Genomic DNA, 25,337 nt, shown 5'->3' with positions numbered 1-25,337 from the left:
GTCCCTGTATTTTGCTATGTGTTTTAATAAAAAGCATCTCTTTATATGTTCATTGTATGTGGGTTTCACATATTGCTAGTTGGTTTTTATATCCTCTTGGGAGGACTTACATAGGTTGATTGAAAAACTTACATTTTGCAGTTTGCAGACAAGAAGTCAGGATCGTGACGGTAACTGGGCATAAAGGATACTGATGTATCAACACAAGATTGTTTCCAAAGCTTTTTACTATAACAATCAATAGAGTTTATCTCGTTGCTACAATGAAAGCGAATGTAGCTAAAAGCAGAATGAAAGGCGTTCGGCTTTCCGTTACCTGGCTGCTGAGAGTCGTTCCTGCCACTGGGGGGCGCGGGTGAAGCCGAGCTCTGTGGCTCCAGGGGTGTCGTCCACCCGCCTGTAATCAGGTCCTGGGTGCGTGAGCGTTTGTGCTTTGCTGGCAGCCTGCGTGGGGTGACCGCCCCGTTAGCGGGCTGCGTTTCTGGGTGCCCCGGACTGGTGGGAGAAGGAGCCTCCCTCGGCCGTAGGGACGGGGGCTGCTCTGTAAGCCAGGGAGAAGCTGCCCCGGGGTCCCAGGCCCTTTGCAACGGAGGCGTTGGCTGGGGGTCCCCTGTAAGCAGGGAAGCTGTCTTTTGGCCGCTGCTTTTTGTGTGCCCGGCACCATTTGCCCGGTCTGCCCGCCTCTGCGATCCCCCGCAGCACCGGCTGGAAGTCCGCAGTGAGTCAGTGAGGTGAGAAAAGCCGCTCAAAGCGGGTTTTGCCGGGGTGAATTGGGTTGGGGGACGCAATGAGGGGGGAATGCAAGGCCTTCCTTGGCTGGGTGGTTGCGTGACCCGTTCGTTTTTTGACGTCGGGTTTCCCTTTTTTTTCTGTTGTTGGGACTTGCCCCTCCGCGGGTCTGACGGTGTCGCCGCTGATGGTTCGGGAGCTGCTGCGGAAGAAAGAAGAAGCGGCGCGGAGGACCTGGCCGGCAGGAGCGAGCACGAAGCGATTGCTGTCGATTATCGGTCTCCTTGACTTACCTTTTGTTCTTGGAAGCCTCGGTTCAAGTAAGTGTTCTGCTCTTTTTAGCTCCTTATTGCCACCATATACCTTTGAGAATAGAATTTATTTTCATGTTTTCTTCCAGTGACAGTTGCTTTTAATCTCTGGCGTGCACTGAGTTTTAGTTTTAAATGATGTTTCTGGTTCTTTGAAACATCTTTCCTACTGTTTGAATTGTCAGCTACCCATTAGTTTCTTTTCCGCACCCGTAAGGAAAATCCTTTTATTGGAGCTGTGGGTTATGCTGGTCTGTTTTTCAGTTCGTAGTCATGACTGATATGGCACAGCTCTTCCCTTAATCTCTCCCACGTCCTCTGTCAGGCAGGGTCTGCTTTAGATTTTCAGTGAAGTAAGTTGCCTCACTTCCAGCTACCCTTTTACTGAGCTTTTCTTCCGTTGCAGTTTGTCAGCACTGTCTGCCAAAGCTAGATATTTATTTGAATTTATGGGATGAATTGGGTACTCGGGGGTAATTATATTTGCCTGGTTCCCCATCTACTGTTTGTGTCGTTTTCTCTTCTGATGCTTTATCCTTCCTTTCTTTGAATGTGATTTTATTGGACTTTATGCATTAACGTGGCCCTGATCAGTGGGCCTGTGTGTTTGCGTGACTGTTTCAGAAATGAGTCCCGTTGTCTGATTCAGTTCTTCCTGGCGTGTCGAGTCACCGGAAGGCTTGCTTTGTAGGGCCCGGGACAGTATTTTGGGCAGTAGCCACGTGCACGGGGTCTTTTTCCAGCGATCCAGTGGTTGTAAGCATGTGGTGTTTAGGTGGCCAACGGCTATAATCTTTTCACACATCTCATAGCTCGTTTAATGCTAGGAGTTGGACTATTTCTTTCTCCACCCAATTTTGTGTGACATTGCACCTCCTTTGTCTTATCTTACAAGCTCTCCTTGTTAAACGTTCAGGCTTTTTAAGGCGTTTTTTCTTTTGGCTTATAGGTGACAACAGTTACAGGCACTTGTTGTTTGGTTGAATTGTGAGACTTACAGTGACTGGAGTGACCGCAAGGCTAGTTGTGAGCTTTGTGGCAATGTCTGCGCCCTTTAGGAGGGTTGCAGTACCCACAGGTCCATCACATGGCTTGAAGCAACCGCGAGGCCTGTCATAGGGAGCGGAGCAGCTGCAGGACTTGTCGCAAGGCTTGGAGCAGCAACAGGGCTTGTCACAGGAGCCAGAGCAACCCCAGGGCTGTAAATGCTGCAACCTGGCTGTTCTTCAACGTTGGGTAATCCTGCTTTGTTTTCAGTTTTTGGAACTGCGATTAAATTCACAGCTGCAGAAATCTAGATAGCAGTACTCAGTGCTTGTGTCTGTTGCCTAATGTACTCAATATTTTTAGAAAGAAGGAGGAAAAAAAAAAAAAGAAAAAGAAAAAAAAAGAAAAAAGGTTGCCAAATACATAAAAAAAGAAATCAAGTTCCAAACTAGGGATGTCAGATGGGCCCTAGTTAGTTTCCATTTATCTCATGTATTTATGGAACAGATACATCTTCTAAATGAAGCTTATTAAGCAGTCTTTCAGTGTTGTTGTACTTGACATGTATCGTCTCAAACGCTTTATAGACAGTGCTTGTCAAAAGCCAGAAAGAACTTTCTCTTACATCCTCCTGTCCCTCTGATAAAAGATGAGGGAAGAGGGAAAAAAGTGTGCAGTTCCTTGTGTATCTGAGGTATGTTGCACCGGGAGTTGGGAAGGCAAAGTCCTTGCTGATGTCCTCCTGTATATGTTTACAAAGCCATAATGGATCATTAAATTAGAGCTAGTGATAGGTTTTTAATTCCAGGTGGGAATGGTTTTGTTCATTTAATCGGATGTTATGTATATCAGAGATCAGGGATCTCTGGTATTTTTTGGGGAATCTTAATAATTGCCACAGCACTGAGGCTTCTCTTCAGCATGTAGCAGTATGGGCTTTCTGTTTTGCCTTTTTTGTTTTGTTTTGTTTTGTTTGTTTTTTAGTTTTAAAGTATTAGGTTTTCTATTTGTTCAGCACATAGACAAGATTAATGTTGTCATTTTTCTGTTCATGTGGAAATTATGACCTGGAAGTGACCAAAACCTCACGCAGATGACAAATTCCCTGCAGTTACAAAGTAACCACATGAACTGATTTGGTGTTGTGATTTAGATTCAGTCATTATCTATCTCCATCTGCTTTAGTATTTTTAATCCTTTTAAACACTTGGCCTAGGTTATTCCGTGCAATAAATAAATAAATAAATAAATATTCCAAAAACCCATCAGGTTTATGCTGATAACCACTTTGTTTTACTATTGTTCTCAGTTAGTTCCATCAGATGTACTCTTCTGCAGTTCTGAACTTTAGAACTGAAATGCTAAAACTAAGCAAAAGTCGTAGAGCAGTTTGAAAAGCTGTGAACTTCTCTAAGACCTCTTAGATGCCATCTGTTAAAGGGCAGTTATTCTGCCTGGCTATTCTTACTGGTTCTTATCATTTAGGAATCTATTTCTACTTTTGCTATGACCAAGTCCGCTTATCTTATCCATCCTATGTGTTTTCACGCAGGAAAGTCCGCGATAGTTCTTCAAACAGCACCTTTTGAAAGGTTTTGCCTGCTCCACCCAGTGTTCCGAAACACAGTTTTCTGTGTAGTAAAAGTCACCGTTCATTCCTCCATAGCAATGAATCCATCTCAGTCCTGAGGTATGTCTATTTCAGCACGTAAGTTAATTTTTATTAACACAGGATATAAAACAGAGTATTAGTCTGGTAAGGAACTGCCATTATATTCTATGTATGCATGCATAGTCTGTAAAGCATTATATTCTAGTATGTGAAGTCCACCGTTTTTCTTTCCTTAGCAATTTTCTTTCCTCTTGTGCTTTTTCTGCTTTTATAAGCAGGGTACTATTTTTCTGGAGACATTGACAGCGGGCGTTATTCAGCGCTCATGGAGAGCCTTCAGTTAACAGGCTTTAGCAGGGGGGTTGGAGCTTGACGGTCCTCAAGGTCCCATCCAACCCAAACTATCCTACGATTCAGTGTTATTATCTTATTATCAGATCATACTTTTCCTTACTGGCTTTTGGAGTTATTTATTTACATGTCAAACGATGTTTCCAATACAGACAGTCACAGTGAAATGACTCAGTGATGACTGTGTGGTACAGCTATATTTTAAGGAAATAGATTTGTTTACCTTATGAAGTACTAAAGTCTTGAATTTAGTAGTCAAATAATTATATTTGAACATGATACAGCAGACGATTTTGCAGCCTGATTTGCCATCTCTTCCAAGGAAAAAGCACATACTGGGAAGCGAGGGCTGTGAATTTAGCTTGTTTCAGAATAATCTGTTTTTTCAGCATTGCTAACTAGCGTTTTATAATGTGTACCAATCATCAGAAATCCACTTAATACAAGATTATTTCTGGCTCCTTAATGTCCTTCTGTTTTTTTTTGTTATTGTTGTTGTTGTTGTTGTTTTGTTTGGTTGGTTGTTTTTGTTTTTTTGTGGGTTTTTTTGTTTGTTTGTTTGTTTTGTTTTGTTTTTGTTTTGTTTTGTTTTTTCATCTCTCTTATCATGATGCAGTGGAAGTGTCTGCTAAATCAGCTGTCTCGAGCATGTTTACCCTCCCCGTCAAACTCACGATGTCACTCAGATGTCCAAATAATCCACTCTAGACCGTGATTTTCAAGGAGGAAGACACTTGCCAAAGATTGCAGTAGTACTCACCCCTATGCTTTAGTGTTTTAATAGTGCATTCCTATTTAATCTTAATACATTCAGTCAGTAGCTTTTCTTTTCTCATCATTTCAGTAGTTTTTTTCTTCTCCTTTTTCCTATAGGATATATTTTTTCCCACTTGGTGAGTTGATGCCAGTGGAAACATTGTTGGAGTTCAAACGGAAGAGATTGTTTGGCTAAAATCTATCAGTACATTGTAAGTAATCCTGCATCACAAATACATTTGATTATGGTTAGGAGAAATAGCAGCAAAATAGTTGAGTTTTATCAGTGTTGAAAAATGTGTACACTTGTCTATTCTTGGTGCTATTTCAGAGAGAAGTCTTTCTTTAATGTCAGTTTATTTTTATGTGCTTTGACCCATAAGCCAGCTTCTCTGATATTTGAGGTGCGACCGCGCATGATTGTGATGGATGTAAAAACACGGTATGGCCGATGTCAGAAGATATTTCCAGAGGACCTCGAGCAGGACCCCCTATCTCAAGCCCCCCAGGGTCACATCCGGGCTGCTTTTGAAGATCTCCTTGTTAGGGAACTACACCCTGTGACAGTGTTCTGACACCCACGCATTAAAGAAGGGTTTCCTGATGTTAAGGGGAAACTGCCTGCATTGCAGCTCATGCCCCTTGCCTCTTGTCCTGTGCTATGTGCTATTAGTGTTACTTCTCTGCGTGACTAGTTAGAGGGACATGCTTATGAGAATACTTAATTTCACTCTCCATTCCTTTTTTCTTTTTATCTTTGACTGAACTGGAATATAGAGGTAATCACTTGGAAGCAGAGCTGCAGCGAAACCACAGGGATAAATTTGACTGATTCTGCTTTCTGAAGTTGTTTTCACGTACTGTAACTTAAGAGCTCTGAAGAGGTAACTGTGCTTAATCTTAGGGGCTGCTTTATGCTCGCTAGGGTTTACGTGACTGATATGCAGCGCTGGCAGATGAGCAGGGTGGTACAAGGAATCCGAAAAGGAGGAGAAGCCGACGGTTTGCACCCTACTCAGGACAGGATGAGGTGGTGTGTTTGCGAATTCAGGCTGCTAGTTAAACTCCGGGAAAAACCAAGCTACAGATGAGGAACAACATGAAGGTGACGACAGGCTTGCTGGGTTAGGTTTGTCTCAGGGCTGTGCACCTACCCGGGCTCCTTCCCTCTTTATTTTTATGGACAGAATTGAAAGTCTGCACACCGATGAATTCTTTTCTTTGGAAATGATCTGCTTTCCCTCCGCTTTTAATCTGTTTGAGCAAGTTTCTTCTTTTAAGAGGTAGAGAAGGCATTCCGTGAGTCTGCATCAAAAAGGCAAAGTTTAAAGGCAGACTCCTCCTGAGAAGAAGCCTGACAGCGCTTCACTCACGTAGGCGGGAATCCTATTATTGAAGACTGAAAAATGCGAATGGGCCTCGGAGAAGCGAACTGAGCAAACACAGCATTTTATAAAGAGAGAGAAGGGAAAAGCTGAGAAGCCCTAAGCCCATATTAAATTTGCCAAACAAACTGCAGGACAGACTACAATGCAGTATAAATAACAAGTATAGTTTTCCTAGTGTCACGCATTCTGGTTGGCTTTTGAATATTTCTGATGTTACAATTTATGGATAAATAAAATAATTTGTACAGCAATAAAATGAAAGAGTATTTGTGACTAAAACTGGATTATAACTCTGTCAGATTTTCCCCACTTAGCACATCTCTGCCAGACACAGTGCTCTATGCAGAAGATCACCATTTGCTTTTGAGTGCTAATGTACATATGTGACTTTAAATCTCATTTTTACTTGTGTTCACTTGAGGTATTTGAACAAAGGACACAAATTAAAAGCAGATCTGTAACACAAGAGATTATTTGTAGAATCATGCAGAATTCTGAACGGCTCTCTGTGTAACAAAAAGCATGCCTTACCCTATTTGTATTCATCTTTCAAACCCTCAGCTTCATGCGGTTTCATTGCATTATTTGTCTCCTTTCTCAGCATCAAGTAATAAACACTAAGCTGTTTAAAGCTGCTTTTACTGAATGTGTTGCTTTCTTAAGTGATAAAGATTTGGTCAGACAGCTTTTATTCACAAATAAATGTGCTTTTTTTTTTTTTTTTTTTTTTTTTTTTTTTTTTTTTTTTTTTTTTTTTTTTAATCCTTAATCTTTTTGTTTTGGTTATGTGATATCCCTTTCTGCTATTTGTGGTGACTCAGCACATGTCATTTGCATCACGCTCAAAGTGCAATCTGTCACTGGAAAATGGGCTCTCAGTTTGTGAGGCTGGCAAAAACGGTGGCCTAAAAAGGCCTCGCAACCCTTTGATAATGTTACAATAGGTGTTCCACAAAGAGATTTACTTTTTGTTCTGTGCTCCAGCGTGTCCAATTATTATAATGGAAAAAGACTTCCCTAAGCATGCTGAGAAAAGCATACTCATCTCTAGTATCAGCTTCACAAGGCACAGCTTGAAATGTTTGTTTGTTTGTTTGTTTCCATTTAAGACTGTATAATAATATGTATAACTGCATAATATAATACACTTTTTTTTTTTTTTTTTTTTTTTTCTTTTTTTCCCCGTGTGTTACAAGGTTCATTTTCTCTATCAGATGATCACAAATGACAACTGACATCCTTTGGTATTTATGGAAAAAGAAGTCATATAAATGAAAGTGTGAAGAAGGGCTGTACAGTCCCATCGTTCCTATGTGCGCTATGGGTAACAACCTGACAGAACCAACCAAACAACCTGACAGAAGGGCTTTGGTAACTGGAAGTCAAACGTTTCCTTCTCAATGCTTGAACTGATTTTACATCTGCAACGTCAACCAAAAATCAGAGCTCACCGGTGGTTCTCGAGAGTCTTTTTTATGTGGTTTTGAGTGAAACTCTTAAGGAAGTTCCTGGCCTTCGCTTGCGGACCTGATAATTAATATATTGAAGTCTTGTTTCCTGATTTCTTCCTGTACATCTGCTACAAAATGACTATACATAGAGATGTAAGGACATATTAAAATTGGAACTCTGATTTCACAATGATTTTTCACTTAGAATATTTTGAAATAAAGGTATCTTAGTCCTCATTTTCTCGGTAATGAATGTGTAATGTGTTGCCAGTCTTCTCGGAGGTACTTCCAGCAGAAAAAGGCATCTGGCAATTAGAAAAGCATATCAGATAACAGCAGTTGTTGTAAATACCTAGAACCTAAGCAAGTTTTTCATCTGGCAGGTTTCCATGCAGGTCGGCTGTCGTCCTTTCATTCATCTTAATATTAGGGCTTCTGCCTGTTAAGTGTCCGCTTAGGTACCGATAGCTGCAAAAGGCTGGACACTTCCTGTCAGAGAGCCGCTGGGGGACACACACTTATCTTACAGCATCAGAGCCTTTGGATAGTTTCTACATTTCCTGGGCACTATCTTTGATAGGTATTTGAGGGCAATAGGAATTCCCAGCTCTGCCTATTAAGAGTCAGAGTGCAATTGAAAATTAGAACGATGAAAGATGACTTTGTGTCCTGCGACAGGGCATTACGATGGACCTGAAGTTTCATTTAGAGTCTGGTTTCGAGCAGAAACCCTTGAGGAGATAATGAATTCTATTATTAAATGCAAACATGTTTCACATGGGCTCAAATGCACCCTGCTACGGGCGAGCATCCAGATTTTGCAGTTGAACGTGGCAGGGTCTGAAACAGCGCCCTTCATTTGAGATCTCTATCATCCTCAAGGAAAAAAAAAAAACAAAAAAAAAAACAAAAAAAAAACCAACCAAACAAACAAACAAAAAAAACCCCACACAATAAATGTTAATTAAATAGTTAAATTAAAAAAATAAAGAGTTAATAAATAAATAGTTAATTAAATAAATAGTTAAATAAATGTTAACTGAATTAATAACTTTTCTATACCAGGTGAAGTCTGTAATATTTTTTTTCCAACTTCTTTTAGCACACGTTCAGTGAAAGCAACATGTTTCACACAAGACAGTTCAACTGGAAAGCGAATATATTATATTGGCACATGAGAGTCATTATGGAAACTATTTACAGTAGACTGAAAGTGATAATGTTGCTGTTAGTGTTGTCTTTAGAAGTTTACAGGTCAAGACATTGAAGATAATTTCACACAAATTCCATTTTAAGAATAGTTTTTAATGCTAAAAATACTGAGTCATTATGTATGATCATCCTGTGAGAGTAAACCAAAATCAAAATCTAACATGACTTTCAGGCGTATGTAAGGAGCTCTTTAAAGAAGGGGTAACTCTGGAGTCAGTCTGGGATCTTCTGTACTGCTGAACAGCTCCAATTGTCATTAAATTCTTCTTTGAGGCCTTTCGAGTTAATATTAATGGCCTGCTTTACACAGTATATTGCTAAAAAAAAAAAAAAAAAAAAAAAAAAAAAAAAAAAAAGAAAAAACAAACAAAATAACTCATCTCATTTTAAATGGAAGAGACAGGAATCACACCAATATTTCACAAAGAACTTTCGCAACATTAATTGAAAATGAAAGAACCAGAGTTGAAGCACGTGCAAACGGAGTCTCAGTTCCCCAAGAGCGCTTCGTTTCTCTGCAATAAATCTCTTCTGGCTCTGCTTTGTGCAGTAAAATCCTCTGTGGAAATTCTGATGTCGGTTGTGGGTTTTCTTACGAATGTTAAAAAACATTTTGAAATATTGGCTCAGCGTCCATTTCTTTGACAGAGCGGCTCGGGTGGCAACAGAGCTTAAGAATCACGCCGTCGGAACACCTCCGCTACAGGCAGGGCCGCCACCCGCTCGGCGGAGCCGCCCGGAGCCCCGTCCGACCGGGTGCGGAACGCCTCCGGACGCGGGGCCGTCACGGCTCCTCCGCGCGTCCCGCGCCAGCGCCTCGCCGCCCCGAGTAAGACATTCCTGCCTCCTCAGATGTCACCTAAATGTCCCCTGTGTTAGTTTAAAGCCGTTCTGCCTTATCCTGTCTCTTTCAGGCTGTAACAGAGATGACAAGTCACAGCTGGAAGCGATGACGGAGCACGTGGCGAGAAGGGGCCGGGCCGACCCGGGAGAGCTCAGGTGCGGGCGCCGCAGCGTAAGGGGCGGAGCCGGGATCCACCCCTTCGCAGCCCTCATTTAAGACTCGGCGGCGGAGGTGAGAGCATCGTGGCCGAGTTCTCTGAGTAGTAGAGAGATCTTTAGAAGGTGAGGCGTTTTTCTTTTCTTTGGTGCTGCTTCTGCGGCAGTTGCTGCGTTCGGGCTCGTCTTTGGTTGCTGCAGCCTAGCGCTTTGCCACCCTCCTGTTATTGCTGTACTTCACGTCAGTACAACAGTATCACACAGACCGCATAACAGGTCAGCGTCTGTCCTGTTTATGAGCTGGCTTCGAGTGCTAGGAGGCTGTAATGAGGCCTTTGTCCCTTGTGATAAACAGACCCAAATCCCTCAATGTTTCTCGTTGGAAGAAGTATTGTAGCCCTTTGCTCCCTTTGCGGCCTTCCCCCGGAGCCACTCCGGCAGTATTTCTCCCCCCAAGGCCCGGGCGCGGGACTCCAGCCGGGGCCCTTCGGGGCAGAGCGGAGGGGGACCGTCACCTCCCTCTTCCCGACGCCCTTTCTCTTCTGACGCGGCCCAAAATGCCACCGGCATTCCTGGCCGCAAGGGGGTGCTGTTGCTCTCACGTTCAGATTTTAGTCCGCTAGAACCCTGACCCAAGCGGGACACCGGGCTTCTTTGAACCTCGTAGTGTTCACGTGGGCTTGCTTCTCATATTTGTCTAGATCCCTCTGGATGATATCCCTCCCTTCTATTGTATCAGCAGCACCACCGAGCTCGGTGCCATCAGTGATCATGTCTAGGGTGCGCGCGATTTCTATATTTGCGTCATCGGGTACGAGGTTGAAGAGCACTGCTCCATAGAGCGGGCCTTAGGGGATGCTATTCGTCCCGGTGGGGTAAAGAAAACTGAGACTTGTGTGAGCAGAGTACGTACTGCAGGGTTAATGATTTGAGATGCCAAGAAAGGATGATTTCATCTTTTGTTGTTGTTGTTGCTGTTGTTGTTGTTGTTGTTGTTGTTGATAGTGGTGTTGTGTGTTTGGTTTTTATCCCCTGGTAAAATAATTGGAATACTTGGAGTATTGGCATTGCAAACAAGATGGGTTGGAAACCTGTGAGCTTTTGAACATATGACTGTGAGGTTTCTTTTTATTAAACAATTGCCCCTTCTGGGAATTGAGCAAATTCTGCTAGTGGCTCTGAGAAATGTCAGATTTGATCTTCTACCTCAGCACAAGTAGTGGAGATGAGGGTTCAGCAAGTCAGACAGCGACTTGAGGCGTGAGCTTTCTTGTTTGATCATCTCACTTGATCAGAGTTCCATTTAAAACAGAACAGTAGAAAAGCCTGTCAGTCAGACAGTCTCCGCAGTTTTCTTTCCTCATGTGCTGAGCTCAGTCAGAGTCCTTGGAGTTCTGGGGAGCTTTCGCTAAGCTCTTGCCAAGCTTTTGCTAAGGTGGCGAAGTCTGGGGGATCCCATCTTTCGGGAAAGGCTTTGAGAAGGATAAGCGGTTCTGCCTGACTTATCTGAGGCTAGTGTGTCTAGGTACTGGATTATACCAGTATATATATATATAGTGTATATATATATACACTATATATATATATATATATATATAATATACGTATATACACACACAGATAGCATTCATATATATAGATTGTATCATAAGCAGTAAGATTTGCAAGACTGTCAGGGAACTGCAGAATCCACGTCCGAATCACCGATCCGGCACCTGGGCGAGGAGACCGGGTCTGTCTCGGGAGCACAGGCGGAGGCGATTTACCATAACAACGGGAAGGGCTGGAACCAGGTTCTGCCCCTCTCAGACCTCACTCGAGGGTCGTTTGCCAGCGAGGAAGGATCTCTCGGCCGAGATCCCTCCTTTGTGGAATTTTTCAGTGAGCCTAGATCTTCAGAGACAGGTAAGCCTTGTTCTTTTTGTTACGTGATCTCACGGCAGTGGTTTCAGTGCTGTTACAAAGATAATAGCTGTAGCCTTTCCTTTGTAGCCTTAATATTTCTATTTATATGGCTGGATTTTGACGTGTGAAGTAATTAAGAACTTAGAAACTGCTGAGAAGGGTTATATCAGAGAAAGGAATTTAAATGATCTCCTACTGTCATTGTAGGTTTGATTTCTCCTTAATTGGGAAAAAAATCCCCTTACTTTGACATTTATTGCACGGTTTTGAGGGCAGGGATTTATCTTGTCAGCTTGAAAAGTCAAATTGATGCAGAAGGGCTATTACTGTAGATGAGATTTCCCCACGTGAGCGTAGATCCTAGAGAATGTGGGAGCTCCCACACGGCGTGACAAGGGAGGGCGTTTTTCAATCTAGGGGATCAAGAGAGGGGCGTGTTTGGCTGTTTGAGTCTTCATAGCTACAGAACTTACTTTCTGTTCAGCCCTTCTGGGTATTGGTGGTAGAACACACTAATACTGATTCTATGCAGACAATATGTTTAGTGAAATGTCTTGAATTTTAGCAGTTGAAAGTCTTTGATGCTGCGTGGGAGGCAATCTGTACTTGTTAGCTATATCTGTATTATTGATTATGACCTGTTTGCCATTTTGCATGAAGGGGATAGGGTCATTAACTGCAGCGGTTGAAGCAATTCTGATTCAGTAATTAATTGCTATAAGTTTGCCTTTTTTTTTGTTTTTTTTTTTTTTTTTTTTTTTTGCCGTTTCTAACATCAGCTCGCTCCACTGAGCGCACGCATAACAAAAGAGAGGTGTCTGTGCAGTGTTCTAGTTCTGTATTATCTGAGCATGTAAGGAAGATGCTTGTCGGGCAGGGGGATGCAGAAAGTCAGTCCTATCTCAGCGGACAGCCCTTCCTCCTTGTACCTCTTATATATAATAAAAATAAAAGCTAAGCACTGACTCAGACCCCCTACAAAGGAGACTGCAAGCGTTTGTTAGGATAAATGACGAGAGAAGAGGCTGGCAAAGCATGTGCAGTTTGGCAAGAGCAATTCTGCTCTTTATTTGTATATATATGTAAATACTTTTTTTTTTTTTTTTTTTTTTTTTTTTTTTTTTTGCTGATTTGGAATCAGTATCCCGAGAGGTGTTCAAGGAAAGGGTAGGTAACGCACCAAGTTTCATACTTTATTAGTGTGGCTGTGACTGGTTATCTGTTAGCTGGTTTAGATCTTACATAGACTGCGAGGGTGCAGGAGACTGACCTGTTATAACCCCCTTGCCGAAGCATTTGGACCGGACTCTCAGCAATAGCCGGGGCAGTCAACAGACTGACAGTGAGCAGCAAGGAGCAATAGGGTGTTTTCTTTTTGTATTTACTAGAAAAATCAGACTTGTAATTGTGATGAGCTTGTTGTTTCTTATAAGCATTTATTAGCGCAGTTAAAGAGACTTCAAGCATTCCTCAGGAAAACGATCCATCATTATGCTTGTTGTGATGATCATTTGCCTTTTAACGTGTCCTTGAACTATTAATTAGAAATATCTACTAATGTAGTGCTGTGCTGTTCATATCAATAGGAAAGCAGAATCATTTTTAAGTGAGCTCTGCACACAATCCTGAATTATCTAACAACTGTTGCACTTCAATGGTAGCAGAAACAGATCAGTTATTAAACATGTAGCCAGTACATAACTGCAGACTACAGCAGAAAAGATTCAATCTGTTTACTTTTATTATACAGAGGCAGAAGGGAATGCAGTTTCTTTTATTTCAGTCAGAACAATGTGATACAATACCACCACCCCCTTTTGTATTAGAGTTAAGTCTCAGTTTGGGACCAAGGCTCACAGAAAATCACCAAGTTTCGAGGCAAAGGCTTTCAAAGAGAAGCAGCAGCTAGAGAGTTTCCTAGGGAAAAACCAAGTAAATTGTCAGCAAACTTAACTGTAACACAGAAAGAAGTGTTTTCTCAAGAGCTCAAGGCTTTACTGAATTAAAGGAATACTTCTATCCATATGCTCAACTGCAGCAATAAGACTACTGGTATCATACTCTGCAGTTTTACTTGTCGCATAAAGCATATCTGATATGTTATAGTTCTGCATTAGCTTCATTTGAATTTAAGTGTCAATTTCTGTTTCTACAGGCTACCAAACACAGCAAGTGGGCTTGCTTACAAGGGATCATCTTGGTCACCTTTTGCCTTAGTCATGATAAACAGCCTAACACCCCCACCAAAGGAACAAGGCTCAAGTCCAGAAGTAGCCAGCACATCTTTTATTGAGGTAAGTGACATTTTACAGTGCGGTTTATCTTGGTTTTATTCAGAGACAGACAGGCATCCTCTGTACAAAGTATTGAGCATGACTTCTCTTTCCCTCAATTGCATAAGACATCCCACTCACTTCTTAGGACACACAGCACTCACTCTGAGAGACACAACAGCTTTATTGAAAGACCATTTTGAGCCTTTATTTTATTTGTCTCCAAACAAGACAGACATCATAACCTGCTTCTCACATCACAGAAGCGAGCTTAGAGATATGCCAGTGGTACACACTGAAATGAGAACAGAGTTATATCCTGATGCTGCCCTCTACAGCTGGGCTTAAGTAATAAATAAAGTAGTAATAAATAAAGTATTAATTATTACTTTAATTATTATTAATTTATTTTAATTATTATTAAAGTAGCAATACAAAGTAGAAGACTTCTCTTACAAAGCAAGTCCTAGTTCATATTTTATTTTTGAAATTTAAGTTGTCTGCCTACAGATTGCAATCAGCACACACTTAGGGAGGCACACTTACTTCGTATTTCTAAGTTAAACCTCAGTAATGCAAAAAGAGTTTATTTAATGTTATACAAATGTAGAAAAGCAGTGGAGTCAGCCTTTGACTTGGCACAAGAAGAACCATCAGGACCATCTTCTTTATTCTTCTGCTTAATTGACTTGCTTTCCTAGAAGAGAACACAAAACACTTAGAGAGCAAAGTGGCAACTTAACTCCTTCTCAGGTATCTCAAACTATTTCAATCAATACTATAAAACACCCACAGCATACCAGACACATACACTGCAGGCACACTTACCCTCCAGCCACTTATCCAAACCCTTTTAGAGGGCAACTCCCTCTGCTTCTCAATTGCCATTTAGTGACTACACGGAGAAAAGCTATTTAATCATTCTGGTTTGCCCTAACACTTCGATTCATTTTTCTTCTTTTGCAGGACATAGAGCCCAGCTTCTCCAAGCCTCTTCCTTTACAGCCCAGGAGCCCTACCACAAAACCACCATCACCACATGGGAAACAGTCAAGCACACAGGGAAGACAACATCAGCAGAAGCCGCCCCCCACTCAGGGAAAGCCCCTATAGGAAGAAGGGGCCTTCCCTCACACCCCCACTCAGGGGAAGACCCTTCTATAGGGGCTTCCCCTCCTCACCCCCACTCAGGGGGCCCCGATGCCAGGAGGGGCCCCCCCACACCCCCACTCAGGGGGCCCCTATGCCAGGTGGGGCCCCCTCCTCACCCCCACTCAGGGGGCCCCTATGCCAGGTGGGGCCCCCTTCACACCCCCACTCAGGGGGGGCCTTGACAGGCCCCCTCACCGACAAAAAGACCGACATGAACCCACCATCCCACCCAAAAATAAAAAAATAATATCTCTTTAGAGATAGTGCAAAACCCAGTGTCTAGCCCCATTACAAAGGGGGAAACTCTGACCACTCACTCCAAGAGTGAGCAGCCAGAGTTTCCCCCTTACATTCCAAATCATACAAGACAAAAGCAAAGCCCAAACAACACTTAACAGCCAAGAAAAAAAAAGACTCAAAGACCTACCGAAAAGCTAAAGTCCTTACAAACAAACACAAAAAAAACAGCCAAGTACTAACAAAACATCTAACTTCTCAAAAAAGTTTAAACTACCAAAGAACTCTGAAAAAAAAAACACCAGCCAAAAACTAAGACAACTAAACAAGCCAAGACCTAACAAACACACCTCAAACATCCAACTCCAACCAAATTTAAACAACAAAAGAAGAAAACACTGCATGTTCAAACACTAACTCCGCAAAAAACCAGCCTAAACTAACAAAGACAACTCAACACCACAAAATACTAAACAAGCCAACACCTAACAGACCAATCACAGAAAAAGAAACTCAAGCAACTACACTTTCCCCACAAAAAAAGCCAAGTCCTAACAAACACACTAACATCTAACTCCTCAACAACATTTAACCAACAACCAAAGCAAACTGTGCATGCTCAAACAACACACTGAATCTGCAAAAAAACACCAAACTCAACACTACAGAAACAAACCGAGTCCTGACACACCACAACCGCGACTACTCTACGAGGAAAATTCAACGACCGCTGACAAAAGCCGAAAACTCTGCACGCTCACCGACACGAAGATTTTCCCTCAAAAAACAGCAGCCAAAACTCAGAAGACTCGGTGCCGCAAAAAACAGAAACCAGCCAAGTCCTAACAAGACACAAACAACCAACTACTCACCGAGAAACATTAACTGACCTTCAACAAAACCAACTGCTGACCGAGGCAAATGCAACAAAGAAGCCACCGCATGCGCTAACCTGACTGTGCCAACAATAACACGATCGAGCTAACCCCCGACGGCTCCATCCCCTAATGAAGCACAAACAACACTACATACTCTAGCCTCCAAACCACACAAAAAAAATACATACACCAAAAACTGCACAAGTTGCCGATGCTACACGCCTCAACCGAGCTTCCCTGCCTTCCAGACATCAGGCTCCGCGCTAACAGAAACAGCACAAAAGAACACAACGCCAACCTATGCGAGCCCCTAAACCTGATCCAAACGAGCCGTCTGACTCGCCCCCTGCCACCGTGCCGATTCCAACTCCCTGCGGCAACATGAACAAACATTCCACCATAACCACTAACTATGGCCAAACGGCAACAGAAAAACAACCCCCTCACCGCAGTGCTAACCTCCAACAGACCGTCTGCTGAACCCCAAAAAACAGCCCGCTAGACACTCTAGCACGACCTTTCTCCTGCCTTTGCACGCCAGCCACGGCATCGACAGACGCACCAGCTGCACTAGAACCTGACAAAACTAAACAGCTCTAAGACATAGCACCTCACACTACAAAACCCTTACAGGACAACCACACCAATATTTCTCAACCCTCTCTCCATTAACCCTAATCCTCTAACAACTCGCACGACTGAAACCGCTCCACCTTCCTCCAAAAAAAGAGTAGAAAAAACACAGCCCCTACCTGGTGACGCCGTATCCTCATCCCGACGGGCTTCCGGGTGGCCGACCTTCTCGTCTGACGGCTCGCTCCCCTCCGTCCTCCCTGTCGAAGCCGATGCTCCGCTACAGAACGCGATGTGAAAAAAATCCTGCTGTTCGGCTCCCTTGCCGATGTGAACAGAAAATATTGCTGTTCATCTCCCTTGCCGATGTGAAAGAAAATCCTGCTGTTCATCTCCCTTGCTTCCGTGGCTTTGTGATGGTTATTCCATTGCGAATGCTGCGGGCCCAACTTGAGTATCCCGGGACCACACGACTCCACAACCTGTCTGGAGAGTGAAAACCTGTAGTTCTGCCGGCCGTCCTTCTCACGTTTCCCAAAAGCTGCGCCGATCGTCTTTACCCTGCAGTCCTCCAGTCCCTTGCAAAAATAAAATGATTCATTGAGTAAAAAACTACCTGCAAATCACTCACCCCAGCTCCCTTTGTTCAGGTTACTCCCGTCACTTACTCGCAATTGAAGACGAGCTCCGGAGGCCTCGCGCTCCTCCCGGTCTCCTGTCACCTGCACAAAAATTTTAGTGTTAGACTCGCTGACCGAACCTCCTGCAAAGATACATTTCACTTTCCTGACAACTAGCAGGGACGTACAAACCTACAGCTAGAACAAACGACTGAAGTTGAGAAGCTCCTTTTGGATGCGTGCACGCCCATTTCCACGCTTCTCGGTCCCGGCCTGCGACGGACGCCCCCGGCAATGAAACCCACATGGACCGGCCGCTCGAGCCCCGCTCCTCGGCGCTCCCCTCGTTTCCGCGTCCCTCGAGGAACTCTCGCCACAACACCGACTCCGCCGCCTCGTCCCCGGAACGTATTCCTGTAAAATCTGTGAGCCCTCCACGGCAGCGTTCCTGTCCAGCCGTGTCTCCGTGTGGAGAATGAGACGAGGCTCCTGAAACTACACAGAAAAGGAGAGAACACACGATCCCGTCCCCCTCGCCGAAAGCGGGACGGACCGAAGCGCCCGAAAACGCCGGCCGAATGGGCGAAGACGCCCCGGGGTCCCTCTCCGCCCGGGCCCGTCCGGCGGCAGTACCGCGCCGGCCAATCCGAAACGCCGGGTCGGAACCCGACCGCCGCGCCTAACTGAAGGCGAGGAAATAGAAGCGGTCGAACGGCGGACCTGCGAGATTACTACAAAAACAAAACAAAAAAGACATACCTGTTAGCCTCTAAAGGCTCAAGGCTTCCACCGCCTCAGCAATTCCGGCATAAAGGAGTCTCCGCCGCGACCCTCGGTCGATCTGCGAAAAAGATTCCGTTTAAGCGGCTCTCGCCGTCGCTTCTTACTCCCGGCGGCACCGAGGCCGCAGGAACACGGCCCCGTCCCGCTCGCTCCGGCTCGACAAAAAGGAAGGATGCGAGAAAGCCGCTGAAAAACTCGGGGTGGACCGAGAACGCGGCGGGGCTGCGCTGCGACTCGGAAAACCGAGCGGCGGCTCCCTCCGAAAACGTGACGGCGGCCGGACGGCGACGCCGCGCCGGCTCCCAGAAGCACAGCAGGGACCCCGCGTCTGCCCCGAACGGAGCGCGGCGAAAGCCCGGCGGTCTCCCGTCGGGGAAGCCGGGCCCCGGACGGCTCCGAAGCGCGCCGTCTCCGCGGCTCCGGTTCTAATAGAACGACTCACCGGTCAGGGCCGATCCTCGACGCGAAAGGTCCGGCAGCAGCCTGAAACGAAACAACGAAAAACATCACAATCAAGCCCAAAAACACGCGTAAAAAAACAGCCCCACCTACCGCCTTTCGGCCTCACCGACGCGACGACCGGACGAAGAAACGCCACCCGCTCCGGCTCCTCGTAATGCTGATTCCGGTCTGATCCCTCGTGGCTACCGGCGGCCTCAGGCGGAGCTTAAGAGGCGTCAGCGCGGTTCCGCCCCCGGGCTGCCGACGAACCGCAGCCGCTCCCGGGCCGCCGCAGCTGCGCCGGAGCGGTCGCGGCCCCGCCTGACGCTCGCCGCCTCGTTAGCGCAGCTGGGGCTCGTTACGGTCGGCCCGGGGACGTGACAGTTTGACACGTGAACCCGAGATCTGAATTAGGGGCTGAGATGACGTTTCTGTAAATGACAGCTTAGTACGCGCTTCCCCTTCTCGCCTCTTTGATGGATTCATAAATCAATTAAATAATTGTGTCAAACTGGAACGGATCGCTTTGCGTCTCACGAGACACCCTTCCTAAGAACGTCCCCGGCATTAACGGTCTCCAGAGTCCCCTGCTGTCCGCTTTCTGTCTCTGCCACGCTTTCTCTTGGCCCTCATCCAAAGAAAAAAAAAAGGAGGAAAAAAAAAAAAAAAAACAACTACAAAAACCAAACCAAAACAACAACAACAACAAAAAACAACCAAAGAACAAAACCAAAAAAGATTGTTAAATATGTAACAACTTTGTACCTGACTGAAGAAGAAAAACTAAAGGTGGAGGTGGAAATATGGGAGCAGGGATGTGGCAAACACCCGCAGGGGTTAATGATGTGCCTGACAGAATAGCTGATGAAGGACATTTGCAGCACAGCTTTATGAACGGCTCTGTACGGTGCTGCTTGGGGTTACGTTGATGTGACGCATACATGGGCAGGAACGCTTTCGAAAAGAGTTCGGTCATCTCCAAGGTACTGTGTAAAGACTTCAGTGATCAAACTCGCTTTGCTTAGCAGTCTTGGTCTTAATTGGAAATCTGGATGTTTTGGGGACGGCGGGAGGAAACCTTTGCCTGCTGGTTTTCTGGCAAAGCCATCCAGTTAATGTAGTTGTGAACTACAGCGATCGGGTACTGGCACATACAACTCCTTGGCTTGTAAATGTATGAATACATCTCTCGCTTTCCGGACCGACTGCCTGCAAATGGGTGCGTGTGCTCAAAGCGAATGTGTCCTGGGGGAGGCCCAAAGCGGACTTCCCTCCAGATGTTCCATCACTGTTTCTGGCTGCCATTTAGCATTTTCTGTACAGCCTGATAGTGACAGGACAAAGCAGAATAGTTTTAAATTACAAGGGGAGAGATTTAGGTCGGTTATTAAGAGGCAGGGATTTTTTACTCAGGTTGGTGAGGCACTGGCACGGGATGCCCGGAGAAGTCATGATGGCCCCATCTCCGGAGGCATTCGAGCCTGGGTTGGATGGGGGGTGACTGAGGGGGTGGCAGCCCTGCCCGTGACAGAGATCGCTCCTGCTGCTCCCCTCCCTCTCAAAATCTTGTCACAGAAACCCAATACAGATACCAATGTCTGTTACTAAAGGAGGGGGAAAAAAACCCACACCTATTCTTGTCTGGATTTCCTTCAAAAAATAACAAAATAGTGCGACTTTGATGTGATACTAGAAAGAAAGAGTGCAGTTTAATACGGGTTGAGAACATGAATAACAAGGTAGATGGGAGGTTTAGATCTCAGAAGCCTCGAGAAGTGATCGCTAGCTGTGAGAATACTTTCCCTGGGTCACAGACTGTAAATCTGTGCTATTCCTAATTCATGAATGATGAAATGTTTTTTTTTTTTTCTGCTCAGAATCAACGCACAACGTTCAGACTCTGATTGCAGTTGGAGTCTGCAGGTCACCGGAGGGAATCCTGATACTAAGATACACTTGGGAAGGTAGAAGAAAAGAAGCAAAACCAACAACACCTCCCACATATAGAAACAAACAAACAAACTAAAAAACAAAGAACAAGGAAGAGAGAAAAGGAAAAAAAAAAACTCTTGCTGTGAAGCTGTCATGTATTGCAGTGAGAAAGTGTACGAGCAAATTAGTTCCCTCAGCTTCTTCCAGTCACGAGATTAGAACCTCATTTCTCGTAACTGAGATCTTGTGAATAGAAATGAATTCCAGCCTCTGCCCTTTATCCTCTACAAAGAAGGCTGTGAAACTGTTTTATCCTGTTCAACTCATCAAAGGTTCGGTGAGAATATTTGACTAAATCTGCCAACAAACCCAGTTCTGTAATAAAATATCAATCTGGATACACTGCAACAAGGGATCGGCAGCCTTCAAAGGAAAATCATTAGGCTGCCTGATGAAAAGTCAAACGCTTCTGGTGAGAGAAACCAAAACTCTGACTGTAACTGAGAACAAACCAGGTTTTCTCATCACTGTAATTGTTCATGTTAACCAGCAGGCAAATTTGGGTAAGACAAAGTATTGCTGCCAGCTTTACTGCAAGGAAAATAGATATTTTTCCTAACAGATGGATAATACAAAGTTCATCTCCATCTGAATATTTTAATGTGTGGGAAATTGGTAATCACAGCCTGAAGCTCTGATTGATCAGCTGAGGCAAGTGTCGGGTTTGTTGTGGGAGCATATATGAGAGTAATTTAGCTGTGCTCCTGGAAGGAGTGGAGCTTGACTCCACCTCCTCTAGACCTCATTTAAGGGCTGACCATAACTAAGGCAGCTTTCCTTGGTGAGTGCTTCCTGGTGGAGATTGCCTCAGCATTTCCCAACATAGGCATCCATATTGGTGAGTTTTTCCCTTATAAATTATCTTTTGAATATCTGTTACCATCTTTGTGTCATTCTTCCTTACAATTCACGTGTGACAAAGCACGTGAAATCACTGTGTTTTAGAAGCTCATCCGAGTGCTGATTGTCTTTCCATAGATTTCAAAAGCAACAGACTTCACAAAAATAACTCAGGGATTTTTCATCTGCTCACTGTTACTGAGCGCAGAGCCCTCTGTCCCCCTAAGCTTTATCAGCTTTGTCAGCTCCATGTGAGTATTACTTAATGGTAACCTCTGTTATTTTAATGCTGACTGAGGTACAAATGTCCATTCGGGTAACCGAGTGATGAAGGGGAGTCTTTGTTTTGTCAGTTCGCCATGCTTTGCTTTTGTTATGCACCGTGATTTAAATGTAAGGTGGACAAAAGTGAATCAGATTCCCTTAAAAACAGGAAAGCGTTTATGTCACATACGAACATCTTGGAAAATATCTCAAAGTTAACAGAAAAAAAAAAATGCACTGGTACCCTAACCCTAATTTGGAGATGTCAGGATCTGTTGCTTTTCATTCTGAGCGATATTAAACACAAGTTTCCTGCACTCTCACCCATAGCAGAATGCATTTTAATCAAGGTAAAACATGTTTATGTTTAATGACATAATTCATTATCTCCTCAAGATTCTTTGCTAGAATTCAGAATCCAAATGAAGCTTTGGGTCCCTCATATTGCTCTGTCATAGGCCACAATGTCATCTCTCACCATCACAGTTTTCAGTTACATCAGAACTTCTAATACGATGAGTTGGAAATTCATATTGCCCTGGAATAACTATTAAAAGATAGTTCCCGGGAAAAGGGGAAGCTTTCCAAACTCTCCAGTGTTGTGGGATATACATCCCCGTGTGACTCTCCATTCCCAGCTTCCAGGCTCGTGTGGCAATAAAGTACATAAGTGGCCGCTTAACAGGCAGAAGCCTAATACTAAAATAAGGGAATGGGCAGCAGCTGACCGGCATGGAAGAGTGCGAGATGAATATCTTCATTACTTTCTAGGTCTGCGCTGGGCGGTTGTTGTCTGATACACTTTTCAAATTGAGGCTGGCAGTATGTTAAGATATTATCCCTAAGGAAATGAGAAGGAATAGGATACCTTTATTTCAAAAAATGAAAATTAAGCGAAGAATCAGAAGCCCAATTTTAAGATGTCCTTACACCACAACGTATGGTCATTTTGTAATGTATGTATACACACAGGAAGAAACAAGAAATCAAACATTCACTGTATTAATTATCTGGTGTGTGAATGAATGCCAGCAATTCATCTTACAATTTTGCTTAAAGCCACATAAAAGGGACCATTGAGAATTATCAGCAAGATTGCATTTCTGGCTGACATGCTGACATCACAGTCACAAAATAAGTTCACATGCTGCGCACGAAACATCTGATTTCCAGTTACTAAAGCCCTCCTGTTGTGCTGTGAGGATATTTAGCTTATTATCTGTAGCGCACACAGGAACGCCGGGACAGTTCAGCCCTTATTACTTTTATTAACATTCCTTTAATTCTATACGTAGCAAAAATGCCAGTCATCATTTGCAACCATCTGATAGAGGAAATTAACTTTGTAATATAATGAAAACAATCTATATAATGCATAATATAATTGCATTTTCAATGTGAAAATATGCTTCCAAGCATATTGAAGCCATTATTAGAGATGAGCAGGCATTTCTGAGCATGCCTAACATCTCTTTCCATTATATTAGTTTTATGGTTCACAGTAGAATGCAAACAGAAATCCTCACTGTGGAGCATCCATCGTAACATTTTGAAAGGGCTCTGATGCCTTTTTAGACCACGGCTTTTGCCAACCAAACAAATTCAGAGCCCACTTCTCAGTTACGGATTGCGCTTCCAGCGTGATGAAAATGACAAGTGTGGAGTCACTTGAAATGACAGAAAGGAATATCACAGCAAAAAGTGGAAAGAAATGCTTAGAGATCTTATACTGCTTAACAAAATAAAATCTTAATTCATATAAGAAAGCAGAATGTTCTGTCATAGCACCTTTAAACAGCTTAGTATTGATTACTGGATGGTGAGACAGGAGAAAAATCATTCAAAGAAAGCATACAAGACAGAGGATCCAGAAGAAAAGAATAAGGGATGTTTCATATTACAGAGAATCATTTAGAAGTTGGTGTGATTCTGCAAAGATTCCCGTATGCTATTCAGCTGCTTGCAGTCAGGTTATTCCGTCAAATCCCACAGATGAACACAAGTAAATAACTGGATTCAAAGTCATGCATGCACATCGGCACTCCAGAGCAAACTATGATCTTCTACGCAGAGCACCGCGTCCAGCAGAGATGCACTGAGACAGGGAACAACTGAAAGAATTAATCTTCAGTTTTAATCAAAAATTATCTTTCACTTTAACAATGTACAAATTAAGTTGTTTATCCATAAACTTAACATGCAAAACAATAGAAGCCCAATCAGAATACATGACGCTAGGAAATTATTAATTTATACTATACTGTGGTCTGTTCAGAAATTCACTCAGATTAAAAGCAGAGGGAAACAAGCTCAGTCTCAAGGAAAAAAAGACATCAGCACGCAGACTTTCTGATTTACATGCATAACAGTAAAATTAAAAATTAAAAATCTTGTTGAGCGTGGAGTGGATGGAAAGACTTCAACCAGTCTTCCTAATGAAAGATCATTTTATAAGCAGAAAAAAAAATGCATTTAGAAGTGAATTAGCAGTTCTACTTGTGTATTAAACTGTCCTTTTCTGATCCCCTTCTTTTCAGCATCTCTTTAAAAGAGTAGTAAATAGTTTCATCGCTGCTTGGGAGGTGTTGAGATGAACCAAGCGTTTCCACTTGTGCAAAACTCAGGATCCCACAAAAATGTCACCAGCGTGTTGCTGTAGGTCAGCCGTGCCGACCAGTGCTGAGTTTTCTTATCCGGAATCCAAGTGAAACAGGCTCAAATACCTGTCTGAAGTAGGCTGATTTTGGGTGGCACTTTTTCTTCATTTAGATGAGAATTTATGTATTGGATGAAGGAAAGGTTACCAGAGAAAGTCATTTGAAAACATCCATTTTTACAAGTTGAAAACAAAGAAGAGAAAGGAAGGAAATGTTTTTAGTGGAACATTCTTCAGCAATGGTGCTTTGTGGAAACATTTCCAACAATCTGCAGTCTAAAGTTCGCTGTCTAAACCTCACGTTACAAGACCAAGATTCTGCTGGCTTTGGGTGCATCTCTGAAGCCACGTAAAGCCTACAGACACAGCGTCACGGTGAGAGGGACAACTGCTGAACTTCATTTCCCTCTTACTTACACCGGTGAAATTCAGGAACTACTTTTTGGCAGAAAATGTTACCACATCTTTAATTACATTTGCACAATTCATACAGTAATCACATTTCCCACATATATACATTATAAAAAACAATGTGAACTTCTTTCCCCTCTTCCCCCCCCCAAAAAAAAAAAAAAAAAAGGATAATTAGACCCTGGAAGCAGATGGTCAGCCAAATATCTTTCAACTGACTGGAAAGTTTATTACTGCCTTCAAGAATCTGGAGTTAAGTTCAGAAACAGCAGGAGCTGTGGGACAGAGTACGTAGGATTTCAAGGATTAAAGGTTATTGTGAAGCACATGAGGGACACAAATATTATTCCTCTGAGCTGTGGATAGACAACCTCTATTAACTGGTACAAAAATGATTGTGAAATTTGTGCATCCCTTCCAAAACACCTTCTTCAAAATGCTGGAACAATCAAAACCTAAGAGCAATAATGCTGACAAATGCACACCTTTGTCTCATCCACCTGGCAGCATATCTAA

The 25,337-nt window shown here is 43.5% G+C and overlaps 1 protein-coding gene and 1 long non-coding RNA gene across 5 annotated transcripts; one reads left to right on the top strand and one right to left on the bottom strand.

The window, feature by feature from the left end:
* The first annotated feature begins 367 nt into the window (after positions 1-367).
* On the top strand, positions 368-4,923 carry LOC140253747 (uncharacterized). The gene is made up of 5 exons (XR_011903975.1): positions 368-1,049; positions 1,990-2,276; positions 3,580-3,717; positions 4,607-4,739; positions 4,864-4,923. It is a non-coding gene; the product is annotated as an uncharacterized lncRNA (long non-coding RNA).
* A 9,332-nt stretch (positions 4,924-14,255) lies between these two features.
* On the bottom strand, positions 14,256-19,348 carry LOC140254448 (uncharacterized). Of its 4 annotated transcripts, none has more exons than XM_072340937.1 (7): positions 18,770-19,348; positions 18,660-18,700; positions 18,194-18,275; positions 17,631-17,929; positions 17,483-17,536; positions 16,994-17,392; positions 14,256-14,671 (listed from the first exon to the last, which is right to left on the bottom strand). In XM_072340937.1, exons 4-7 carry the CDS (start codon positions 17,739-17,741, stop codon positions 14,561-14,563), a joined length of 675 nt encoding a protein of 224 aa, XP_072197038.1. In that variant the 5' UTR covers positions 17,742-17,929; positions 18,194-18,275; positions 18,660-18,700; positions 18,770-19,348; the 3' UTR covers positions 14,256-14,560. The 4 variants fall into 4 exon arrangements, 2 of the variants coding, with proteins under 2 accessions (XP_072197038.1, XP_072197037.1); XM_072340936.1 differs by having other exon boundaries at positions 18,786-19,348; XR_011904212.1 differs by having other exon boundaries at positions 14,302-14,671; positions 17,627-17,929; positions 18,660-19,316.
* Positions 19,349-25,337: the final 5,989 nt, after the last annotated feature.

This window comes from Excalfactoria chinensis, chromosome 6 (assembly GCF_039878825.1).
Source record: "Excalfactoria chinensis isolate bCotChi1 chromosome 6, bCotChi1.hap2, whole genome shotgun sequence".
Taxonomy (NCBI): Eukaryota; Metazoa; Chordata; class Aves; order Galliformes; family Phasianidae; genus Excalfactoria; species Excalfactoria chinensis.
This window is presented reverse-complemented; position numbering and strand designations above follow the sequence as displayed.

Bases quoted from the DNA above. Each gene is read 5' to 3' on its own strand.
- LOC140254448 (XM_072340937.1), bottom strand. From the start codon at position 17,741: ATGTGGGTTTCATTGCCGGGGGCGTCCGTCGCAGGCCGGGACCGAGAA. The intron at 17,537-17,630 runs GTAGGTTTGTAC...ATTTTTGTGCAG, and splicing joins TTCAGTCGTTTGTTCTAGCT to GTGACAGGAGACCGGGAGGA. The intron at 17,393-17,482 runs GTAAGTGACGGG...TATTTTTGCAAG, and splicing joins GAGCTCGTCTTCAATTGCGA to GGACTGGAGGACTGCAGGGT.